This window comes from Kryptolebias marmoratus, linkage group LG8, assembly GCF_001649575.2.
Source record: "Kryptolebias marmoratus isolate JLee-2015 linkage group LG8, ASM164957v2, whole genome shotgun sequence".
Lineage (NCBI taxonomy): Eukaryota > Metazoa > Chordata > Actinopteri > Cyprinodontiformes > Rivulidae > Kryptolebias > Kryptolebias marmoratus.
Window position 1 is genome coordinate 24,435,649 of NC_051437.1, and position 22,583 is coordinate 24,458,231.

At 37.4% G+C, this 22,583-nt stretch overlaps 1 protein-coding gene across 1 annotated transcript in view; it reads right to left on the reverse strand.

Moving 5' to 3' along the window:
- Window positions 1-250: 250 nt before the first annotated feature.
- tafa5l (TAFA chemokine like family member 5, like) overlaps window positions 251-22,583 on the reverse strand; it is a 57,242-nt gene continuing 34,909 nt past the window's right edge. Inside the window, exons 3-5 of the mRNA XM_017411169.3 lie at window positions 22,275-22,402; window positions 5,874-5,917; window positions 251-3,435 (exon numbers count right to left, since the gene is read on the reverse strand). Coding sequence (XP_017266658.1) covers window positions 5,894-5,917; window positions 22,275-22,402 — 152 coding nt within the window. The 3' untranslated portion in view covers window positions 251-3,435; window positions 5,874-5,893. The remainder of the gene's footprint in view (window positions 3,436-5,873; window positions 5,918-22,274; window positions 22,403-22,583) is intronic.

Here is a 22,583-nt window from a genome sequence, read left to right on the forward strand (position 1 = left end):
TAATTAGAAATACAAATATTAAATACTTATATATAAATGTTTTAGTTTGACAAAATGCAATATATTTTGTTGCATCATTTCTTTCAAGTCACAGGAGTCACTGTAAGGTTTTAGATTTATACTAATAGTTTGGAAATACTGACTACTTAAAACTAAAGGAGAAGGTACAGTTATTAATTTCTACGTTAGCAGAAATGCAGCTCTACATTTTCCTGGAGTCTGACTGCTGCAGCATCAAACTGACATTGAGTCAAATCAAAGGGACACTTTATTTACAGAGAGTGCAAACCAAAGACGTGATAAAAAAGGCAGCATGAAATCAAAAACGTGGGATCACTTGGAAATTGCTATTTTCTCACTAAACAGACCATACTAACCTGGAAACATAAACACACATGCACACAAACACGCACGCACACACACACACACACACACATCCTTGCTATCCTATATTTGTGAGGAGCCACTGTTGTCGCTTTTCTTAACCTCTAACTGCTGCTAGATGCAATTGAAGGAAATTACATATTTGACCAATTTTAAACTGTATTCTTTTGGTCAGAAATGCTGGACTTCACGGAGTTACTAATAATAAGTTCTCATGAACTTCGGTTGTGGTCTGTTTTAGTTGTTTTAAAATTATATGCTGCTTTTAAGGCTGTCTATAATGCCATTGTCATATATAGATGATAAAGATGGGTTGAGATTTCTGGTGTAGATCTTTATTTGTTCACTTATCAAAAGTTTTATGTTACATTAAATGATCTCCTCTCTTGCCCCTCTGACCAGTGGGGTGCCCCAAGGGTCTATACTTAAACCTGCTTTATTTTGTTGATATAAGTGCTCTTTTGGTCACTTGATACAAAATTCAGTTATATTTTATCATCGTAATGCTCATGATGATGATGCAAAGTCCTCTAATAAAAACTAATGTGTCATCTGTAACCACCAACTTAAATTTAATAAAATGTTATATCTGCTGTCAAGTTATTTTGATCTTAGAAATAAAGCAAAAATATACCCTATGGCATTTCAGCTGTTACAAACTGTAATCCATTCTTTTGTGTAATGATGATTAGATTTTTTTGCAACTCTTTTATGACTGTCTGAGCCAAGACTGTTTCCAGTTAATTCAGAAATTACCTGAAAGACTTCTTATAAACTTCATGATTTTATTTAAACTCCTCCTTGTTGTGAACAATCGATCTCCTGCTTACATTGGTGAACTTTTACCTCCTTACTCCTTTAGACATTAGAATTTTATTTTTGCCTGTCTAGGTAACAGACTATTGAACAGCCCTTTGGGAGTCAGATTTAATGTTTTCAATCATAGTTGAAAATTCACCCCTTTTTAATTTATTTTTGTGTTCAATTCATCTACTTTAGCACCCTCCTTACATTGTTTTATTGTTTTTTTCTTTATCTCAGATTTTGCTTTTGTTTCTCTGCTCGTCTTTTATGTTTTAAAACATACTATATGAAAGAATTTACATACTTACCAACCCCCTAACTACCTCTGACTCTAAAACTCTCTTAGTCCCTATAAAGTTGTTGGCTCTCACAAGGTAAACTTTTATTTGTTGGAACCCATAAGTATAATAATACAAATACTGACACACACATACACACACACACATAAAGTACTTTCCTCACAGCTTTCAGAAACTGATGCTCTTTTTATATCCTCAAATGCATACATTATAGATGGAGATGTACAGGATTTAGTACAAAAAAAGAGTGGACACATTAACAAGAACACTTGCCCATAACAAAGCAGGATATTGCTATGCTCCTGCAAAAATAAACAAACAAAAATCGAGACTGAAAATAAAAAATCTTGATAACTCTTTAATGCACCATTGTGTTTTGGCATCTGCATTATTTATGATTTTTTTATAGGTGTTTTTGCTATTGTGTCCACCTGCTATTCTTTTCACAAAATAAATCTTTCTGTGCTGCCTTTCCCCTAATGGCTCCTAAGAATGAGACCAACGGAACATAAAATACATAAGTTGGATATATCTGTACACATTGTTTCAAATGTCATTTAAACCAGCAAATAACACAGCCTGCAAATATCTGCCCAAAACATTTCATATCAAAATATATTCAATTTGGACAAGGATTCAGAAATACATTTAATCACACATGAATAGAGTTTAATTACAGAATTTAACTTATGTGACATACTGTGGTCTTTTCCCATCTTCTGTTTTTTTTTTGTTTGTTTTTTTGCCCCAATATATAAATATTTCTAAACACTAAAGAAAAGGAAAATAAAGAAAATCAAAATGTAAGCCAAGGATTCAAATGAGATCCAACATCTGTAAAATCCCAAATGTTTTTTCTTTGCCAGATGGTGAGCTCTGGTCTGAGCATGTCCCAAAAATATACAAGAGGATGAATAATGCATTGGATGAGACTTACTTCACAGTGTGTCTCTGGATGAGCACACACACACACACACACAATCATACATACAGAAAAACATACACGCAAATGGACAGATGCAAACACACACACACACCCCACACACATTAGACTGTTAAAATGAGCCAGGGATCCACATCTGCTAAATGATCCCTGTGGTGTGAACAAGAACAAGAAAGAAACTACTCCTCTAGTCTATGTTGGCACCACATAAGAAGAAAAAAAAAATACTGAAGATATAAGCCGAGTCATTATTGTCACAAACGGAGGAAACACAGATTAATTCTGTCTTCTCTTGTGTGACTTTCATCTTTCTTCACAATGACCGTCCAGTGTGTCTCTGCAGAGATTTTTGTGGCCTCAGCTTTGTAAAGTTTCACCCAGTCGAATGCAAGAAAAGAAAATGCTTGAATCTGATGGACGATATGGTGTGGCTCAGCCTCAGTAAAGTCACAACTCTAGCAGAAAACTGTCGTTAAAGAAACTTGGCTGGATTATGAGCCCGAGTGACTTCATAGCAGTGATAGTAAAGAAGATAAAAGGGGTCGACTTTTGAAAAACCCTCTTATGAGTTTAAATCAAGTCCAAAAGGTAGAGAAAAAAATCTTCAAGGAGTCTTCTTTTAGAGATCAGGCAGTAGGTGACAAAAAAAAAACCACACAAAAAAGCCAGGTACTTCACTGAATATCACTCTACCTTTTCCATCGATAACCACTCCTCGCAGGGATTATGTTTGACAATGAATTCATGAATTTTGCAGTGAAAGTTCAATGCTGATGCCGAAATGTTTCATTTCTTCAATGCTTCTCAAAGTTCTCAGAAGTGTTGGCCAGATGATTTTTTATTTTTTATTTTTTGCTGTGATGGCTGGAGGAACTGGGAGATTTTTTTGTCTTTATTGAGAAACAGGCCTTGTGTAAAGTTTGAGAGGCTCGTAAGTGAATGGACTCAATGTTCAGGTGTAGTGACTAGCCTCAGTTCTTTTTGTAAAAAGGGACGTCAATGAACCTGCAGTGGAGAAAAGAACAAGGAGAAAATACAAATAAAAAATGAGGTTATTTTATGAGCATTTAATCACCCCCTGTCATAAAAAGTAGGCGACAAAATACAACATGGCACTTTGGCTTCAGTGTTGGACAATGGAAATCACTGGAGATGCTTTGTCCATCTTTATTCATGGGGATGTACTCAACCATAGGAAACATAAAAATGGCTATAATTCAGTCAAATTTCCAAACATTGAGCTAAGATTGGATGCAGTAGTGGCTGACAGTCATCCCCAACACATGCTGATTTCAAACAGGTCCTGTGAGATCTTTGTTTCAAATCTTGGTGTGCAAGGCTGTGGGTGATATGCAATCCTTCAAGGAATGCTGCTTCCATCTCCAGATAGGCGATAGAAAGTTAACCAAACCATTATTTTGTCAAATACAGTTTGGATAATTAAAACACTGTAAGTAAAGGTTTTATTAACGTTTCTTTTTTTACTCAAAGTTAGATAAAAGTAAGTAGAAACCCTAATTTTTTTCTATTTTTAACCAAACTAAACCAATAAAGCAGCATAAACCACCTTTAAAGAATGTTTATAAATAACTTACTTTACTCCAAAATGAAACCTGTTTAATAAATCACATGTACAAAATTTACAAAATTTGAGTTCCTGATGTGATACGTTTCTTTATTTTGTCATTCTTTTAATGAAATTCTAAAAATGATCAAATATTTATGAGATTTGTCTTACAAAAAAGACAGATTTCTGTAGGAGAACATAATCCTGTCTGTGTAAGACTCATATTCCCTCAGTAAAATCCTGCCATTAATAACTTAATTTAGCTTCACTTGATCAGGAACCCTCCACCCCCCTCTAAATGATAATAGGATTCTGCCATGAATATGTTATACAGATGAATCCATAAACGTTAATGCATAAATGATTCAGGGTGACAGTGGACAAATGCAACACCCCAGGACTGCCCATATAAATCATTCAGACACTTAAATATGAGTTGGCAAATCCACACAGAATTGCACAAATTTCCAGGGCTGGCAAATAAATATTTATGACTCCCCCAATCCCCCTTTTCTTCCCGTCCTTGGTAATTGTGCGTGATTCATTTTGTTTTCTCGGCGGAGGAGGAAAAATCAATCTTAGAATATTGGCTACGAGACGTAAGGCATGAAGATTCCAAAAGCTTGTGATTTTGCAGAACATAAAAGCTTCGTGGAAGCCCAGACGATGTTCTCAGGAGAGGATTTCACTTTAATCTTCAGTACCTTTCCTTGTGTTTTAGGGAAAAGACAATATTAGAAGTGAAGCTAACTTGTCAGGAGAGTACGAATAACCTGCTTAAGACAAAGCAGCCTTTAATGAAAGATCGACTTGAAGGAATGTCATGTAAGCAACCTAATTTCAGCAAAGTGATCTTTTCAAAACATTTTCCACAAATTGTTTTGGTTTAAAAACATCCTCCCATCTTGGACAAAACTTTGGATTTTTAAAGAAGCTTTAGCCTTTGATGAAACCACAGGAGAGCTTTTTAGTTTCAGTCCTAATATATTCTAAAACTGCCAATAACTGCAGCAATTTCCCTTTTTTTTTTCTCCACTGATACATCAAAGTGACTCCATCCTGAGAAATGGACAATTCCACTGTGATTTTCCTCATCCAACATGAACCGTATCTAACCTCCTCCATTTTGAAAGGCCCTGTTCCTGTTTTGTAAGGAAAAACACAAAGTTTTCAAGCGTGTTGCATTCACTGAAGAGTACTGTTTTGACTGAAATAGACGTCAATTTTGCAGTGGTTCATTTTTCTGTGGCAACAAGGTTGTCAAACCTGCAGCTGAGGCTGTTACAAGACTGTTATTTACCCCCAAATTTACAGCTTTGATTAGACAGGCATAAAAATGACAGTTTATGCAGAGGCATCTCAAATTTATTTCTGACTTGAGGTAATCAGATCAGGAGACGTTGCTGCATTTCATAATTTTCTCTAACGTTATTTATCCATTGAGCCCAAGGCTGTTCAAACCGACCTTACAGGTGTGAAGCTGTTACTGAGTAAATCTGAGAATGTTTTTCAGTTGGAGGTTTTGAAAAATAGCCTAGGGACGAGAGAGGGTGAATGTTGAACTGGAAAATCCATGATAAAAAGACAGAAAAGCTGATTTATTTCAGATCTCAGAAACAATCAACCCTTGTATCTTTTTTTTTTTTAAAGTTCATGAGAAACTTTGCTAATGAACATACATGTACACACACACAGGCAAGCAAAAACATTATCGCCTGCCTTTGCCTTTAGGTGGCAGATGATAAATATATATTTTTTTGTTTACAAGAACATTCAGCAATAAAAACGTTCTATTTTGTTGTATGTTAAAATAAATCAAAACAGGATTTTGATTTCCACGTGCAATTTAGAATGAAATAGTTTAATAAAGTCATACTTGCTGTTTTCCTCTGCGTCCTACGATGGCTCCTTGGGTAAAGGCTGAAAAACAAAATCAGAGGTTCAGAATCGATGGAACAGAGTCACCACAAAGATTTAATTTAACTTTCTTCACATATTTTAGAATTAGAAGCAGAGCAGGACGTGACCATTTAAAAGCACAGGTGGCACATTTTTCACTTATATCTAAGGAGAAACAGAAAAGGCTGAAGGGTAATTTGTCCTCTAGTAGATTTTATGAGCTTTAAGGATGCTGCTTCTCTCCTCGACCAGAAAATATGAGCGCATAACAGTCGCCTCATCATCTGAATTAAAGAGAGAGGAACCTTTCTTTTCTTTGACTAAAGACACCAATGTTTTTAATCGCCTCTATGTTAAACTGTGTTTCACTTTGTTTCTTTTTGTGCACATTTATCCCGCAGAGAGCACAACATGCTGTTTCCCCTTCGACCGGGAGAAGAAAACTGCCTCCTCGCCTTTTTAATACAGTGAATGAGCCACTTTTCTGTAGATAATGACTCGGCTAATTATAATCAGAAAGCTAATGGTGTGTTTAACCAATCAGAGGAGGCATGAGCGAGACGGCTATCTGAGAAGTGCATTGGCATTCCCAGCAGCCCCTGCTCCCCACCCCCTTGGCCATGCCAGGCCCTTTTCGCAAGGCGGACTTGGTATTCTGCTGCCCGCTTGGCCTGTCGCTTTGTCAATCTGTCCGTCCTGCAGGCAGAACCAACCCTGGGACTCTCAAAGAAATTCAGTCCTGTGAAGAGGCACTGATCCATCACACCTCTCTCCCGCAGCATGTCATCTAAATGCTAAGTACTTCCACTGCATCTTTAAATCAAAACAAGAAAAGAAATGAGCACGGGAGGCGAGTGGTTGGAAGGGATAAAAGCTTATAAGGGCACAATGGAATCTGCCAAGCAAACCCTTAGCTTTTTGATTACATTCATTTTCAGAGGGAGAGGAAATGGGGAGAGAGGAGAACTGAGTAAGAAGAATGTGCACAAGGAACCTTATTATTCTTTTGAATGTACAAAGAAGAAAATGAAAAAAAAAAAAGAAGATATGATCGTTACATATGCCCTAAAGGCTCCTTTAAAATAATATGTTGCTTGATTTTAGTCCAGAAATGATTATAACTGCTCCCATAACACGAGTCCCTTCCCGTCCCCTTGTCTCCCTGTCTCAGTCCAAGCGCTAGCTATCGATCGGTGTGATTCTTGAAGTCGCTGAGGCAGCAGAAGCGGCCGGCGCTATTAACTGCTGCTACTAATTAAAAGGGTAACAAGGTGAGTTTGGCCCCATGGGACCAACTAAGCGAGAGATGAAGCATTGCTGTTCTCCGGTAAACAGCGCTCATTGCCTCTGGTGTTTACAAGACAGGAAATCCAAGGACATCCAAGGCATTTTCGTCTCCCCCACTGGCACCACGGATGAGGGAGATCCTCAGATAAGAAGAGGGAACAAGCACTTTGCTAATTGCTCGTGTTGTGGTGAAATTTAAACATTTGGACCGTGTCTCCAAGCTCGGGGTGGCCCTGTTTCGACGTTGCTTGTAAACACTGAGCACTGTGCATAGATGATAAAGTTTTACAGTTCGAATGAGGTGCACAACATGGATCTTTGAAAGCATGCCAGCGGAGATTGGCGTATTAGGGGATTCAATTAATTCCCTTCCTTATCAGGAACACAGCATACTTCAGGATCAAAGTACAAACAATATGCCTCATGTTGCACAGTTTAAATTTAGCAGCTTGCAAGTCTTAGAAACATTAGTAGCCATAAGAAAATGGTAAAGTAGACAGCTCGTTTGCTCAGTGCTAAAGGATTGTTTTTTTGGTGGCACCTCAAGCCACAAACTGTCACCAGCAGCCCACCCTGCTGTTAAGGACACAGGAGCTGTGCTATCACTGCAGTAACTAAAAATCTCACTCCAGGGGTCTCTCCTAACAAGTGCACTCCTGCACAGGATGTGGCTGGTTTCATCAGCAGGAGCCCCACAGTGGACCCAGTGATTACCAACCACTAGAGCCGCTGCTGTTTTTAGGCTAACAAGCAAAGCCGAAGCTTTACTGAAGACCCAGAGAGGGTGCTTTTCTCTCAGAGTATGAGCCTGATGTACAAAAGCAGCAGAGCATCAGACTCGAAGTCCGTCTCCAAGGAACAGAACCAGATTAGTTCCAAAGCATCTGGTTGTGTTTGCAGCTTTGTTTCTGGAGGGGCAGCTACAGCACAGCCGAGCATCTGTTGATCAGATTTTTTAAATCTTTTACCAGAGTATAAATAATACTGCAAGGAGAGGACAGCTGATTACAAAAGTAAAACAAAGTTGTCATTTAAAATACATGTTTTATGTCTTCAAATGTGCAATTCTCAAACACATTTTTTCACTTTAAGCCAACAGGATAAAACTTAAAAATATCCAGATCATTATAGTCAATATGTTCAAAGAAACCTGTAGCATATATGGGTCCTGATTTATTGAGGTGTGTAATAAAGATGATTCCCACAGCTAATCAACCTCTGCAAACACAAAAATAATTAACTCAGCCAATTTTACAGATATTGAGCTGAAACTGATGTGGTAGTAGCTGAGAATCATCCCCAACACACACTCTGAGCATGACATCTAGTAATATCACCTGAAGTTGTGCATAATATTATTTTCAAGGTTTGCCCAAAACAGCTACAGCTCTCTTGCTTCTCATCATAAGATTATCTTTCAATTCTGGCATGACCAAAGAATGCTAGGCCTTTAATTATATTATTTTTTTATGCTATAAAGAACTCGTGGGGCCTAAAGTAAAAACCTTCAGATTTTAAATCAAAATTAAACATATTGCGAAAACAAAAAGAAAGGATCTCAAAAGTAATGTGTGATTTTCATTTTTTTCATTAAAATTCAATTATCACCTGCAAAATTTAAGAGTAAAGTTTTTTTAAAGTGCTTGTTTTATAATTTTGCTAATTCTAAGCTGCAAAGTACCTATTAACCTAATAAAGTCCAAAATAAATTTTACAGTAAAAACAATTTAATACAGAACATCATCTCAATACTATAAAATTAGAATTGAAGTATTTAATTTTCATCCCTGGAAACAGCTTTGCTTGTGTTTTAAAATGACTCACTTATAGCTCACTGCACATAAAAAGGACTACACTATCTATTAAAAAGAAACACACAAAGAATCCAAAGAGATCAAAAGCGTTACAGTTTTGAGACAGGGGTGCTGCTGAGCCTGCTTAAATGTGTCCAGTATTTATTATAAAAACCCTGAGCTGAAATGTGGCCTGTGACTCAGCCAATTTCACACCAAACAAAACTCCAGAGACAAGCAGCTTGTCGGGTAAAACATAAGTGGCAGTTCAAAGCCAGGCAATGACAGAACTTCAAATAGGGGAGCGGGCTCGACTGAGCTGAAAGTGACAGCAGAAAGGGCCACAAACACTCCAGGTCTCAGGCTGAAGAGAGACGAGGGCAACACAAGCCCAGTGACGCCGAATTTACAAAAGCACACTTTTAATAAATGATAGCAGCACAAGAGCAAACGAACAGAAAACAAAGACAAATTGTGATTTTTTTTTATTCTGTATGAATGAACACCAGAAGAAACGACTGACTGGAAGTTTCATTGTGCCTGGACAATAACACAACACCTATATTAACAAATATGAGGAAGTAAAAAATGTTTTGGGTTGTTTCCCCTCTTTTCTGAACATCTCTATCAATCTCACATATTTCAATATATTTTCTGCATCAGTCCACGCGCTATCTTCTCCAGACTGATGATCGTGTCACATCGTCTGACAAACAGATGAGGGGAACCCAACGAAGGACATTTTTCTTTTCCTCTTGATAAATTGAAAACCTGCGAATGAAACAGGAGTAAAGAGTATATTTGCTTATCGAGTGTAACTTCTGTGTACAGTGTGTGTGTGTGTGTTTGGCAGGGACGCATACGCCGCTTGAACATCAGTTATTTTCTGAATGTAGGCCTACATCCAAAGGCAAAGGAGCCCATCTACAATATGTTATCCCAGAGGAGGCAGAGAGAGGATGTCAGATACAATATGACAGCAGCACTGTCAGTTCACAAGCAGACATGTGTATGAAGGCCTGGAGGTGGGCCAGAGAAACATAAAAGCCGGACTCTTTTGTCTGATGCATGTATCACAGTGAGGACGGTGGTCCAATCAGATTATCTCCCATCCATCCATTTTCTTTACTCGCTTTTCAATCGATAGACGATACATTTTTGCTTAATAAAAAAAGTAGAATTTATTTCAAAACTGTGAAAAAGATGTAAAACTTTCATTAAAGATCGCTTCTTTTAGGCAGATTTTAATAGTTTTGCATGATTGCACAGAATTTATTCATTTCAACCCTGAATGAGACTGAAAGTCAGCAAAGCACCAAAGGACATGCAGCCCTGCATGCATATCTAATATCTGTAAATCTTCTGGCCTGATTTTTAAACACATTTTGAAGATGCAAACATCTCTCTAATGACCTTTAGCTTTTTTTAGTTTTCTCATCAGAATCTTGCTGCAATAGAAACAAGACCATATTTTTTACATCTTCTTACCCAGGGTATACTGTTAATGGATGTATCCTTCAGGACCTTCAGCACAAAAACTTACTATTCAAGAAACAACCTAGTTTACTTCACTTAATATGCATTTTATTTAGGCTAAATATATGCTGCCGGTCACAGTGCTGCAGCGTATAATGAAGGTGATTTCAGCGTTACAGACCACCTTTATCTAAACATCGCATCTTGCTGGGAATGAAACTGCTTGCGAAAAATTTTGCACATGCAAGAGCTAAAGATGACCAGCCCCCGTAAAAAAAGCACCTCATATCAAGAAATGTACAAAGCCACATGCACTTTTAACACTCCAAACAAGACTGCAAGCTAAAAGAGCACTGAAGGACCTTTTGAAGAAAAGCTTTTAATTCCTCTTAGATGAGTTGTTCAGATAAAGATTTGTTAGAATAAATAAGTCGACATAAATGAAATTACATTCAAAGGAGAAAAAGAGTTGCTGTTAATGTGACTAATCACTACCAGCAGTACTCAAGCTTTTGACATCTTCTGATTAGTAACACTTCAGTCTTTGCAAGAGAAGCATGTAACACTGCATTAAGTTTACAATCGAATCAGGAGAGAAAAACACGTAGACATGAGAAAAAGATGTAAGCTGAGTTCGATATGGCTTGGAAGTTGCAACTTGGACCTGGGAATGACATCCTGTTCAACTTCATGTTCAACATGTTTCTTAATAGAAGTTGTACAGTTTTATGTGTGACTCATTTAATGAGATATAGATGACAGAGATAAAACAAAAAAAAGTATATGACTGCAACAATCACCACTTTGCAAGCACAAGGTAACCATATTGGATATTAAAGTTGGGCTTGGTCAGGGATCTCTGACATTCCAGGTTGGAGGGGAATTCCAGTGGCTTTTTCCAACTTGGAACTCAGAAATTCCAACTTCCGGGTACAAAAGGAACACACCAGTAGTATTCGTAGCGTTTCACAGTGACATGGGAATGCCTTGTTATTCAGCTAACAAACGCCCATTAAAAAGTGACAAAAGTGGAGACGAAAAGAGTCGTGAACCTTAATCCTGATAATCTCAGCTTAACTTCAGAAATGTTGCAGTAAAAAATACGCCTAGAGCCTAAACTGGTTGGTTTGCATCAACAGTGAGTAAAATAATAAAATGCTTATAAAATAAGAATCCAAACAAAACCCTGCTGCTTTTCCATTCATACCTCATTAACAGTTAAGACAAATAGTGTGCACATTTTAAAGTAATTATTAGTGTTTTTTTCTGCTCTTTAGTTTTGTTTCACTTTTTTATACCATTTATTTGCCTCCTGGTTTATTGTTATTTCACATTATTATGTAATGTCTACCTATGTGACTCACGGATGTTTTTGCAGTAGTTTTGTTAGTGTTGGAGATTTGGCTACAATGAAACATGCTAATATTTCATTTATTTGTTATGTAACTAAAACAACCTTAGCCTTCATAAGTAAACATGGTGTCCATAATGTGGCCAATAAGTCTGCTTCTCTCTCCTCTGACAAAAAACATGTGAAGGTTGGAAAAAAGATGCCATTGATAAATAATAATTCTTTATAAACTGGTCCAAATCTGCCCAACTTCATTTCAAAAGTGTACTTTAGTACACTGAATCATGAGCATGGGTGAGGTTGTCAATTTTGGTATAAAACGGGGAGGACAGGGAGATAATTTGCAAGGCCTAGGATGCAATTTTGCAAGCTGTGCACACAAAAGTAAGCCTTGAATTTCAAAAATTAAATATGCAAAATACATTTGAATGGCTCACTGGTTGCTTTGTTGCAAATACTCAGAATTCAGTGTGATTGCAATGAAAAATTTGCCTTTTTTCTTGCAGTATTGGGTCAAGTTTGAACAGTCTTGTACAGTCGTAGCCCAGTGAGATGCTACCTTTAGGTCAAAGCAACTCATTGTAGTTTTAAAGACTGGAAGGAACTCTTCATTTTTCAATTTCAATTGAGAAAGCTCCTAAGACAAGAAGCAAAATGACTTCAAAGACCACGAAAAGAAATACAGTCGCCTTGAAAAAAAAACCCAACCTAATAACTGAGAGTGTAAACTAACATAACTCAACACCATTTGACAGAAATGACACAATGGGACATTTTTAGCAGCACACCTGGGATTCAGTATTTCTTCTCACATGGCCTTAATAAGAAAGCCAACCTGAGGCTGGCTTCTTCAAATGTTTCAGCTAAACAACAACAACAAGACAAGCAGTGCTTGTTGCAGTTGCTTTGTGAAATGAGCTCATTAGAAGTGTGTGGTCAGACGGGCTGTCAGTGCAGCAGTGACCATGGCGACACATGTTTTGGCTACCCTATGGTTTGTTGTGAACACTGAGGCATTCATGACTGAGGTGTTACAAAATCTTATATGACAACAGAAGTCTTTTATAAGACGTGATTTTCCTTCATACTTGAACATTTGTGTTGACATGGTGCCTTAAATCCAATTATTTGGGAAACCAGCGAATCATATTTGTAATGTTTTATCGAAAAACACCTGCTCCAAAGGTACACCTTTCTCTTATCATCCCATGTATTTGGACTTTTTTGTGTCATATGGCTCCCTTTCAGAAACTGTGGTGGAAACTGGCTATGATGTTTTCATGTTTACAGCAACACTGGCAGGACTACACACATCCCACCCACTTTTGCTCCGGCTGATGCTGGAACAAAAAGGACATAGCTGGAGGGGGGCCACCAGACCCAGAAAAAAAAAAGGAAACTGCAGAAAGAAATGATGCAAGCCTCTCTGACCTACTGGGTCGTGCAGTTTGTGTATTTCTGTGTGTAAGCTGTACGTTTTGCAGCTCTTCTTCATTTGAAAAAAAACAAAATAAAAACAGTTCTGTTTTCGCTTCAGGCGACTTACTACCTTGCACTGGCATTTGTTGTGTGGGTGTAGGCATTTAGATTTATTTATTTTTCCCTCTTCTCCAAACTACTGTCGAGTATTGTCAATGGGATAAAATTCATGTGTAGTACTCATAGTCTGAATATTATCAAATTAAATTATTAAGTGCTTAAATGTCATAACTAAAGCCAAAAAATATTAAGGAAGATAGTTTTTATTTTGATATGCATGGTTTCAATTTCAGTCCATCCTTTTCCAAAGATAAAACATTAAGGAATGGTTTTCCACATTAGCAAAATGTCTCATAAACCCCTGGATGGATTGTAAAGAAACTTTCAGAAAGCAGTCAATCACTAGATGCACCTCTACAACTGATTAACCTTTGGAGTCAATTCAAGATGGCCACCACAGCCAACTAACTTTGAAAAGTACAGAAATGGCTATAAGTAAAATTTGATGTGGTAGTAGCTGAAAGTCATGGACAACACATATTCCAAGTGCTACTCATTGCACAAGATCTTTGCTTAAAACCTGAGCAATAACTGTAATAAGTGGTTTGGCTGTTATCACAAAATAACTGAGCAGATTTACAATATACCAGGAGAATGTGCATAAGTTTATTTTTGTGGTTAGACCAAAATGATGACAACTTAGTTTTGTCTCATCATAAAATATTCTTAGTCAAACTGTGTTATAAAAGGGGGTGGGTGAGACAGCATGCATTTCTTCATTTCTTCATATTTCTTCAAGAAATGCTGGACCTTTAATAACATTTCTGTCAGATTACCAAAGAAATGTGAAACTGATGGGAGGGTATAGGGTATATAAAACAGAGTTAACCTCGCTCAAACAAAATTTTAGCTAATCAATCCAGTCAGAAATAAACTCTACCTCTACAACCTGAGGTAATCTACAACAGGTAAGATAATATTTGGTCAGAGGCTTTCCACAGAACCCCACTTCAAATAATCTGAACAATCCCTTTAAACTTTGTCTGACTTGTCAGTTTCCACCACATCCATCCTTCGTATATTTACACACATCTAGCACACAATGCTGCTGCTGTTTAACCCTGAAATTCAAACCCACATTCTCCTCCTGTCAAGTGTTTGAAAGCCAACTCATAACACGGCACCTCGGCCCTCCTCAATTGCACCATCCACCTCAGAGAATATCATATGTAGACCTTTCATCGGCTCACTAGTGAAGACAAATTGCCAGCTTGTTTCGGAAAGGGGTGGGGTGGAGGGGGCCTCAAGAGAGTGATTCATATTAATGGCTAGCTGGCAGAGGAGAGAGGGCTGCATATACAAACTCCATTAGCAGTTTAGGCTGAAGTGACCCGGCTGCGCTGCACACACGAGCAGGGCGGCTGGCAAGGAGAAGGAAGCTGACGGCAAATAGTTTAGAGGGAGTTGCAGGTGCGAGGTGTGTGTGTGTGTGTAATGAGAGTGTAATGCAGTTAAATCCCTGCATCTCTTTATCAACATATTAAGTGTGTGATTGTAATGCCAGCGTTAATAAGAACCCTTATCCTGAAGTGAGAGGCATTTTAGTTTATATTAAACAATAAATAAAACATACGAAATGTCATTTAATTCCTGCAGAGTGATGCACAAATAATAAACTTCTTAAAAAAAAAAGATTTATAAATATTGCATGCATTAATAACAGCAGAATATTTGTCTCCAGAGTGCAGCTCAGGTTGTTATCTGAGAAAAAATAATTTCCTCTGCCTCTGAGAATAAAAAAAACCTTTAGAATCTGTGAAGCAAAAAGAGAACATTTTTAGAGATAAAAAGGAAGGAAGGAATGCATATCGCTGCCTTTCATCCCAATGTTTGAGACTAAATTTTGCCATTTTTGTGTTGGCTAAGGTTAATTAACTGCGGTGGGTATTTTGAACTGGGGTGACATGAAAAAAGATGTTCATGAAATGTTTTACTAACAGACAGACAGAACAGTTGCGTGTGGCAACCATCTTAAAATTGGGTTGAGTTCAAAAGTTATTGAGGTACATTTCATGATTCCTTTCTGAAACTTTTATTAAAATTTATCTAGTGGTCCAGGAGATATTTTGCTAACACTACAGACAAATGAACACATAGCACACACACACAAACACAAGCAAAAACATTAATGCTTCTTGCATTAATGTTCACCAACGGGCATTGTAGTCCCAAAAGCTGTTAAAAAAACAAAAGAAAAATGAACTGTACAAATTTAGCAACCAGTGTTTGATACTAGAGCGTCAGAGTGGTGTTAAAAAGATAAAGTGGAGGGGGGTCAAATGCGGGGGTCTTCATCTGGGGATTTAACCAAATTACACATTAATCTGTTGCATGATAATTGAGATGCCTTTTTCTGGATCAGAGTGAAGAGTAAAAAGGTTGACATCTCTTATCAGTGGAGATGGTTTTATTAATTCCTGTGGAACTCTTAAAAAAACAGCACTTTCTGTTTTATTTACTCCACCTGAGGCCAACAGCAGAAACAGTAAATTACTTGAGATGCAGAATAAATGAGAAGGAAATCCTGACAACATATAACATTGTTTTAACTAGAAGCACTCAGAGAGTGTAAACCTCTGCCGAGGCCACAGTGTGAATTAAAAAGAAGGGCGATCTGGATCATAATCTGGATCAGCACCAAAAAGTAATCCATTGTTTTTTGCAACAACCCCAACATTTCCTGAAACTTTTATCCAAATCGGTTCATTAGTTTTTACCTGATCTGACAAACAAACCAACAAACACAACTGAAAACATAACTTCCTTGGTGGAGGGAACAAAAGGATCACATGTAGGAACAGACGAGTTTTTAACAAGGGTTACCTGTGACCTTGACCTTTGACCCATGAACCCTGAAATCAACAGGCATCATCTCTGACCCATGAGGTGTCCAGCTGTGGAGTTTAACATTCCTGTTATACAGCTGCAGAGTTAGAGCACAGGCTGATCTGTGACTTTGACCTTTGACCCTGAACTTTGACCAGATCACCACCACTATTTAATCACTTGTTCCTTGTACCATGTTTGACGTTTCCTAAAGAAAATTCTGAAAAGATCTGCTCATAACCTTTTGAGTAATCTTGTACATACACAGACAGACAAACAAACATCTTGTTGCTGCAGCAACAAGATACGAAGGAAGAAAACGTTCATTTTCAGATAAAACAATAATACAGTTGAATGTATAATAGATATAAATAGTACTTTGTTTTATCAGATGTGTGATTTTATGTATAAAATGCCACCATTATGTGCATTTGTCACTTTGTTTTATCTGCTAACTAAACCTCCAGCAAACTTGTGCATCACAGCGTGAAATAATGAGCACAGCCATTCATTTCTCACAAACCTGCACCGTCACACCGAAACGCTGCTGTGTGAAATGATTATAAGAAGGCAAGAGTTTAAACTCCCAATCTGCATTCCTCTCCTTCTCTCTCTCTCAGAGATATTTGCACACAGATATTTGGACAGAAGGTAACTCCTGTTCTCTCCGCGGTCCAGCTTGATCGATCCTTTTTATGGATTTCTCATTTTCATTTATCCTACACAAAGCACTTTCCTCCAATTTCAGGTTTTACAACAAATACCTTTGGATACATGAACTTTCTTCTTCAGCCAAACCCACCGCTATATTTTAGTTCTCAAAACTAAAAAAGAAAGAAAAACAAAACCCACCAGCATTACTTGTAATTACCTGTCCAACAACGGTGCTCAGCAAGACTTAGTGAAAAATGTGCAATTACACACATGTAATATGTGTTTTTGTTAAAGCAAAAGCCCTAAACTGATAGTGCTGCTGCTTTTTTTATACTGGCTGCTGGATGGAGGGAAATGAAGAAATGTTGGATGAGAGAGGAATATTTTGAGTGAAAATCTGACCTGTTTGTAAGGTTGACCTCTGGCTTTCTGGACCTGATGACGAGGACGGACGTCTCTCACGCTCCGTCCTTCCTGTCATCTCCTGCTGACATCACCAAGCTGCATTCTGCTGTGACTCGCTCTGTCTTTACAAATTACATCTCTGTGCTTCGCTTTGGTTTCACATTTTGGCATCTTAATACCCGAGGCTGATTTCAGACTTTCTGCTGCCATTTGAGCAGATTTATCCACCTCATTAAGACAAAACAAACCCAAAAAATATGTGTCTAAATCTGATGGTCAACTTAGTTCTGTGACTTTCTGATGTCTTTCAGCTACTTTTAATCCAAAGCTGACAGATGTAGGCGTTACACAAAGTGTTTTAAGGCAAAGGCAGTGAAAAGTGTGGAGCCCTCAGCTGAAGGAACAACAGGAGAGTGAACGCCACTGATGGATTAGCAGTTCAACTCACTTTTATTAACACAGCACCAACTCAGTACACAGGCATTCCTTTTTATTATAAACAGACACCAGATGATTTATTTTGAACAAAACTTTTTTAAACCTCCAGGATCAGGATCAGGGAGGGCAAATATTTATTCCAAAACTGGCTGAAGTTAGGAACAATGACATTTATTTTAAAATCTGTTTTATTATATAATGCATATTTGAATTATAGAAGAGGCTTTACTTTAAGGGAGGAGCCTCCTCTTAAATGCAGAGCAAAGTATTTGTTGGTGGGAGGAGTCGTCACCTTAAATCAGGGATGACTTATCAGTGTGATCTAAGCTTATGGTGTCATTTAACAAACAGCAACATAAATGTGCACCATAAACAAATAAACCACCAGAAATCACCTACCGTTTAATAGAGAGCTGGTAATTAATCATTGTCAGCTGATTCACTGACTTTATTCATCAGATTTGGATCTCAGCGGGACATCGGGTAATGCTCTGGTTGATATGTCACTTAAAATGGAGTCTAGACTCCTCCTATCCGGCTCGCCGCTTTCTCACCCATTCTGCAAATGTGTGCAACTTCTGTAACTTTAATCGGGACTAATGTTTTGGTGGAAATGTATTCATAAAATATGCCAGTTTGGGCCAGGGCACTCTGGTAAAAGAGATTTTTAATCTCAATGAGTTGTTTTTCTCCTAGCAAAAAAAAAATAAAGGATATAATAAAGGATATAATAATAATAACAATAAAATATATACCTTTAATTTTTCCAGATTAATCATTTAGACACACAAGAACAATCATTTGGTAGCAATATATATAATATGTACTGGGTAAATACCGGCTACTCTCCTGGTATGGACTGAGTACTGGGTACTTACCTAGTTCTTACTGGTTAAGTACCAGGTAACATATAACTTCTAGTTAACCAAAGGTGTGTACCTGGTATGCAACAGCTAAGTATTAGTTAAGTATGTGGTTAAATACCAGGTAAATACCCGGTGCGTACTGGGTTGCATTACATATTGCTACCAGTTATTCTAATAAAGACAGTTACATCTTTGTTTCTTTCATTGTTTTACAGTTTTGTTTTCTTAAGCAGAAGAAGAGTCAAAGCTAGAATGCTAGAAGATTTTTATGAATTACTTGACAACTTTGGTGAAACTTCTTCTGAAGGTATATTTTTTTCTGAGAAAGACAGATGATCTATGAACACCATGTCATCAAAAATAATTGGTCGATAAATCATCTGTCGAGAGAACGAGCCTGTATGTTACCGACAGAACAGATAACCGCCGCGTGTCGGCTGAGTTGGACGGTGTGAAGCAGCCAAGTGGTATAATGAGAACCACACAGTGACAGTGAGACTCGTTGCCATGGCGACAGCCACTTGTTAGGCAAGCAGCAGAGCCTGATTATTATTATTTTTTTCCAACTCATATTTCATTTGTTTTGTTTCTTTTCTATAAAAATAAGATAACCTATACGTAGCTGGATAGTTACACTGTTTTAAAACTTTCTGGGCTGAATTAAAGAGGAAATCATGGATGCTCGATCGGTTCTACAGCACCAGTAGCTATAAGGCATTACATGCATTTTGGACTGCGCCTACAGAGGAACAGATGACACCATATTGTAGGCTTTAAAAATTTAACACGTTTGTTCATTTACATCTCTAACAAAGTCAGTGAGAGGTCATGTGTTGTTGTTTTTTCAGCACTAAATTAATGTTTTAAAGACTTTCTTCTGTTGTTGTATCCAGCTTCAGCCAAGCTAATTCAATAATTAGGCTTGTTGCATTCACGGCAGCATGTAAACACAGCAGATGTTTTCAATCAGCTGTTTGTGTGCAATGCTTATTTATATGATTCCCATTAGCTGCAACCGAATCCATAAAACCTCAACAAAAAGTACTAAAACCAAAATGAGACATATGAGTAACTGGTGCAAAGATTTCAAGAAGTAAGGTCAAAGAAAAATCTAGAAAAAGTTCATTACAAACATCCACTCACAACAAGCCTGGTGAGGAAGTTACAGCAACAGGATTCAAGCCAGACAGTCATTTTTCTACATGCAGGGTTATTATCTACAGCAGCATCCTGCTGGATGAGAGTGTTCATGAAGCAACAAATCACACTGCAGAGGAAACGCAGTCTGTCTTATGCAACAAGCGTCTCTCTCATTTTATTTGATTTCCATGGTGATCCGTCCTGGAACAGTGATGTAACCAGCAGACTAGAAACACACAGTGCTGCAACTGTTGTAAAGCAAGTCTGGGTGTAAATCCTCAACTTTAAGCTGGGTGCACAATTACAAACTGCAATAAAGTCTTCTTATTTTGAACTTTATTACAGAGAACGGTGGTGTCTGAGGTGTAAACTTTAGGCTGTGAAGCTTAGAGGTGGACGTTTGGTGCTAAATTAGCACCTGAAGGTTAAAGTCAAGACTGAAATCTTATTGGGTTCATATGAAAACACTTTTTTTCTTTACTGCCTGCTGCTGAAGGCAAAAGCCGATCCTGTTTTTGTCTGAGTCTGTGTGTGTTTGTCTATAGAATTAGCAAAATATCTCATAAATCAATGGAGAGATTTTAATGAAACTTTCAGAAAGCAATCATTAAATGTGTAATAACAACTTATTAATTTTTGGAGTCACCCCAATTCAAGATGGCCAACACAACATTAGTCAACACAAAACCAGCTTTAACTCAATTTTACAGATATTGAGCTAAAGGTAGTTGTGGTAGTAGCTGAGAGTGATGCTCAACACATTCTTTAAGTCCTATCACATCTCACGAGATCTCAGAAATAATTTACAACCAAAACACCTAACTTTGTCCCTCCTTTGTCCATTATTAAAGACGAAATTCAATAATTAACTAACTCAAAACACTTGCATGAAAGTCAGTGGGTGATATGCATTCTTTAAAAAAAAAGGCTAGACTTTTATTAAGCTAAAGCATAATTGTGTGAACTCGTGATCTGGTTTATGCTTATGCAGCCTCTCTGGAAGCAACAAAAACAGGTTGTTTGTGTGGATGGTAAATTACAAGCTCCTGAGTTGTAATATTCTGCTGGCTTCCAAATCTAATTTGTGCTGCTCCTTCGAGCTGCTTTGATCTTTATTAAAATACTCGGGTTCTGCCTGTGTTTGTAGATCAGTTCTGGATCTTCACCCACAGAACTGGACCCTTATTTAGAAGCTATTTCTAATCTGCAAACACATGCTAAAGAGCTTACATAGTCTTATCTGGCTATCAGTCGAAATCCTGCCCAGGCTTTCAGAGCAGTCTATGATGTAAAAGTCTAAGTTTTAGGCTCTGAGTTATTCTGATGCTAAACTTTAAAACGTGTATAACATGTGGCAAACACTATGAAAAATTTATTTTTATTTAAACCACAAACTTCTGAAACATATTCCTGCAGTTTTGGTGCCTAACGAAAGAAAGTAAAAACAGTAGTTTGGGGAAAACATTGCTGGAATTGAGTTCAACCCACCACAGCACATTTATCATTTTAAAAACGTGTGATTTTAAATATCTATTTCCAACCTTTTTGACTTTATTTCTTCACAAATAACTCTCAAAATCACATAAACTGAGCTGTTTTTGTATTTACTTGTTAGAAAAACTATTTTTATCAGGAAAAAAAATAGAAAAAAGAAACAAAAGATCAGAAGAAATGATGTGTGAACGCTGAGTGATGAATGAGTGCTAAAATTTGTTGAAGCCAAAACTGAATTGTTAATTAAAACAAGCAGAACAAAGGTAAAATTAGCTAACAGTAGCAAGAACAAAAATGAGTAAAATCATAGCTAAAAGCTTAAAATAGCTAAATCGTAGCTGAAAGCTAATATTGCAAAACTGTAGCTTTAGCCTTAAATTAGCTATACTTGATCTAAAAGCCTAAATTAGCAAAAATGTAGCCTATGGCTAAAATTAGAAACACTGTAGCTAAAAGAAGCATAAGAAGACAAAAATAAGCTCAAGTAGATTGTGTTTCTATGTGGAAATGTTTTGTAAACAAGTTTAGTATTTAGAAAAGTATAAAAGCTACAAAAACCAATAGTCATAGGACACAATTCCAGACCAAGCTGAATGATTCAATATTTTAACAGTTAATATAGAAAAAAGATGCAAAAGTAGTTTAAAGATGAAACTATAAAAAGGAAAACAATAATATGAATGCAGAATCAGCTTTCAAACAATATTAATGTAGCAGTGCTAAGCTAATTCTGCACATCTATTTTAAAATGACAACTCTTATCTTTTTATCCACAGAGTTAGCAAATTAAATTATCAAATTAAAACAAAAATTGGTGGTTCTTTTTCTGTGTTTTCCATCAAATATGTCCTAATATTACAACCATATTGGAGCAATTAGGTAAATAATCCTGTAACATCAGTGGAATGAAAACTTTAACCCTCAGAGAGCAGCACAGTTTTATTTAAATGTTGAAAGTTTTTCTGTTGTTTAAACAGGAAGCCTGGATTCCAGCTCTGAGGCCTCATGTGCCACATGACCCCTGCTCACGAGGGTCACTCATGCTGCGAACGAAGGTGCAAAACTGTAAGTGCATATGGCGTGCATTAATGCCACGTCGTGTAAATTACCGTGACGGTCTTGATGCGACCGCTGCCCCTGGTGCAGGTCCAGCCGGATCTGTTGAACAGGAGGCTGCAGACCTCCCCCTCCAGGCAGGGAGCCATCTCACACCACTGGCGGCTCCGCACAATTCGTGCTGGGGGAGCGAAAAAGACAAAGAGGGTAAAAAGGCAAATCAGACAAATTGACAAAACCAGAGAAAGACTTCAAAATGTCAACTTTTTCCAGAACAAACTGAATAGTCCTTTCTAAACTCACCAGACAGAAATGTTCCCCAAGAAGCAGATGTGTCTCAAATTCTGCAGCATTTTAATTAA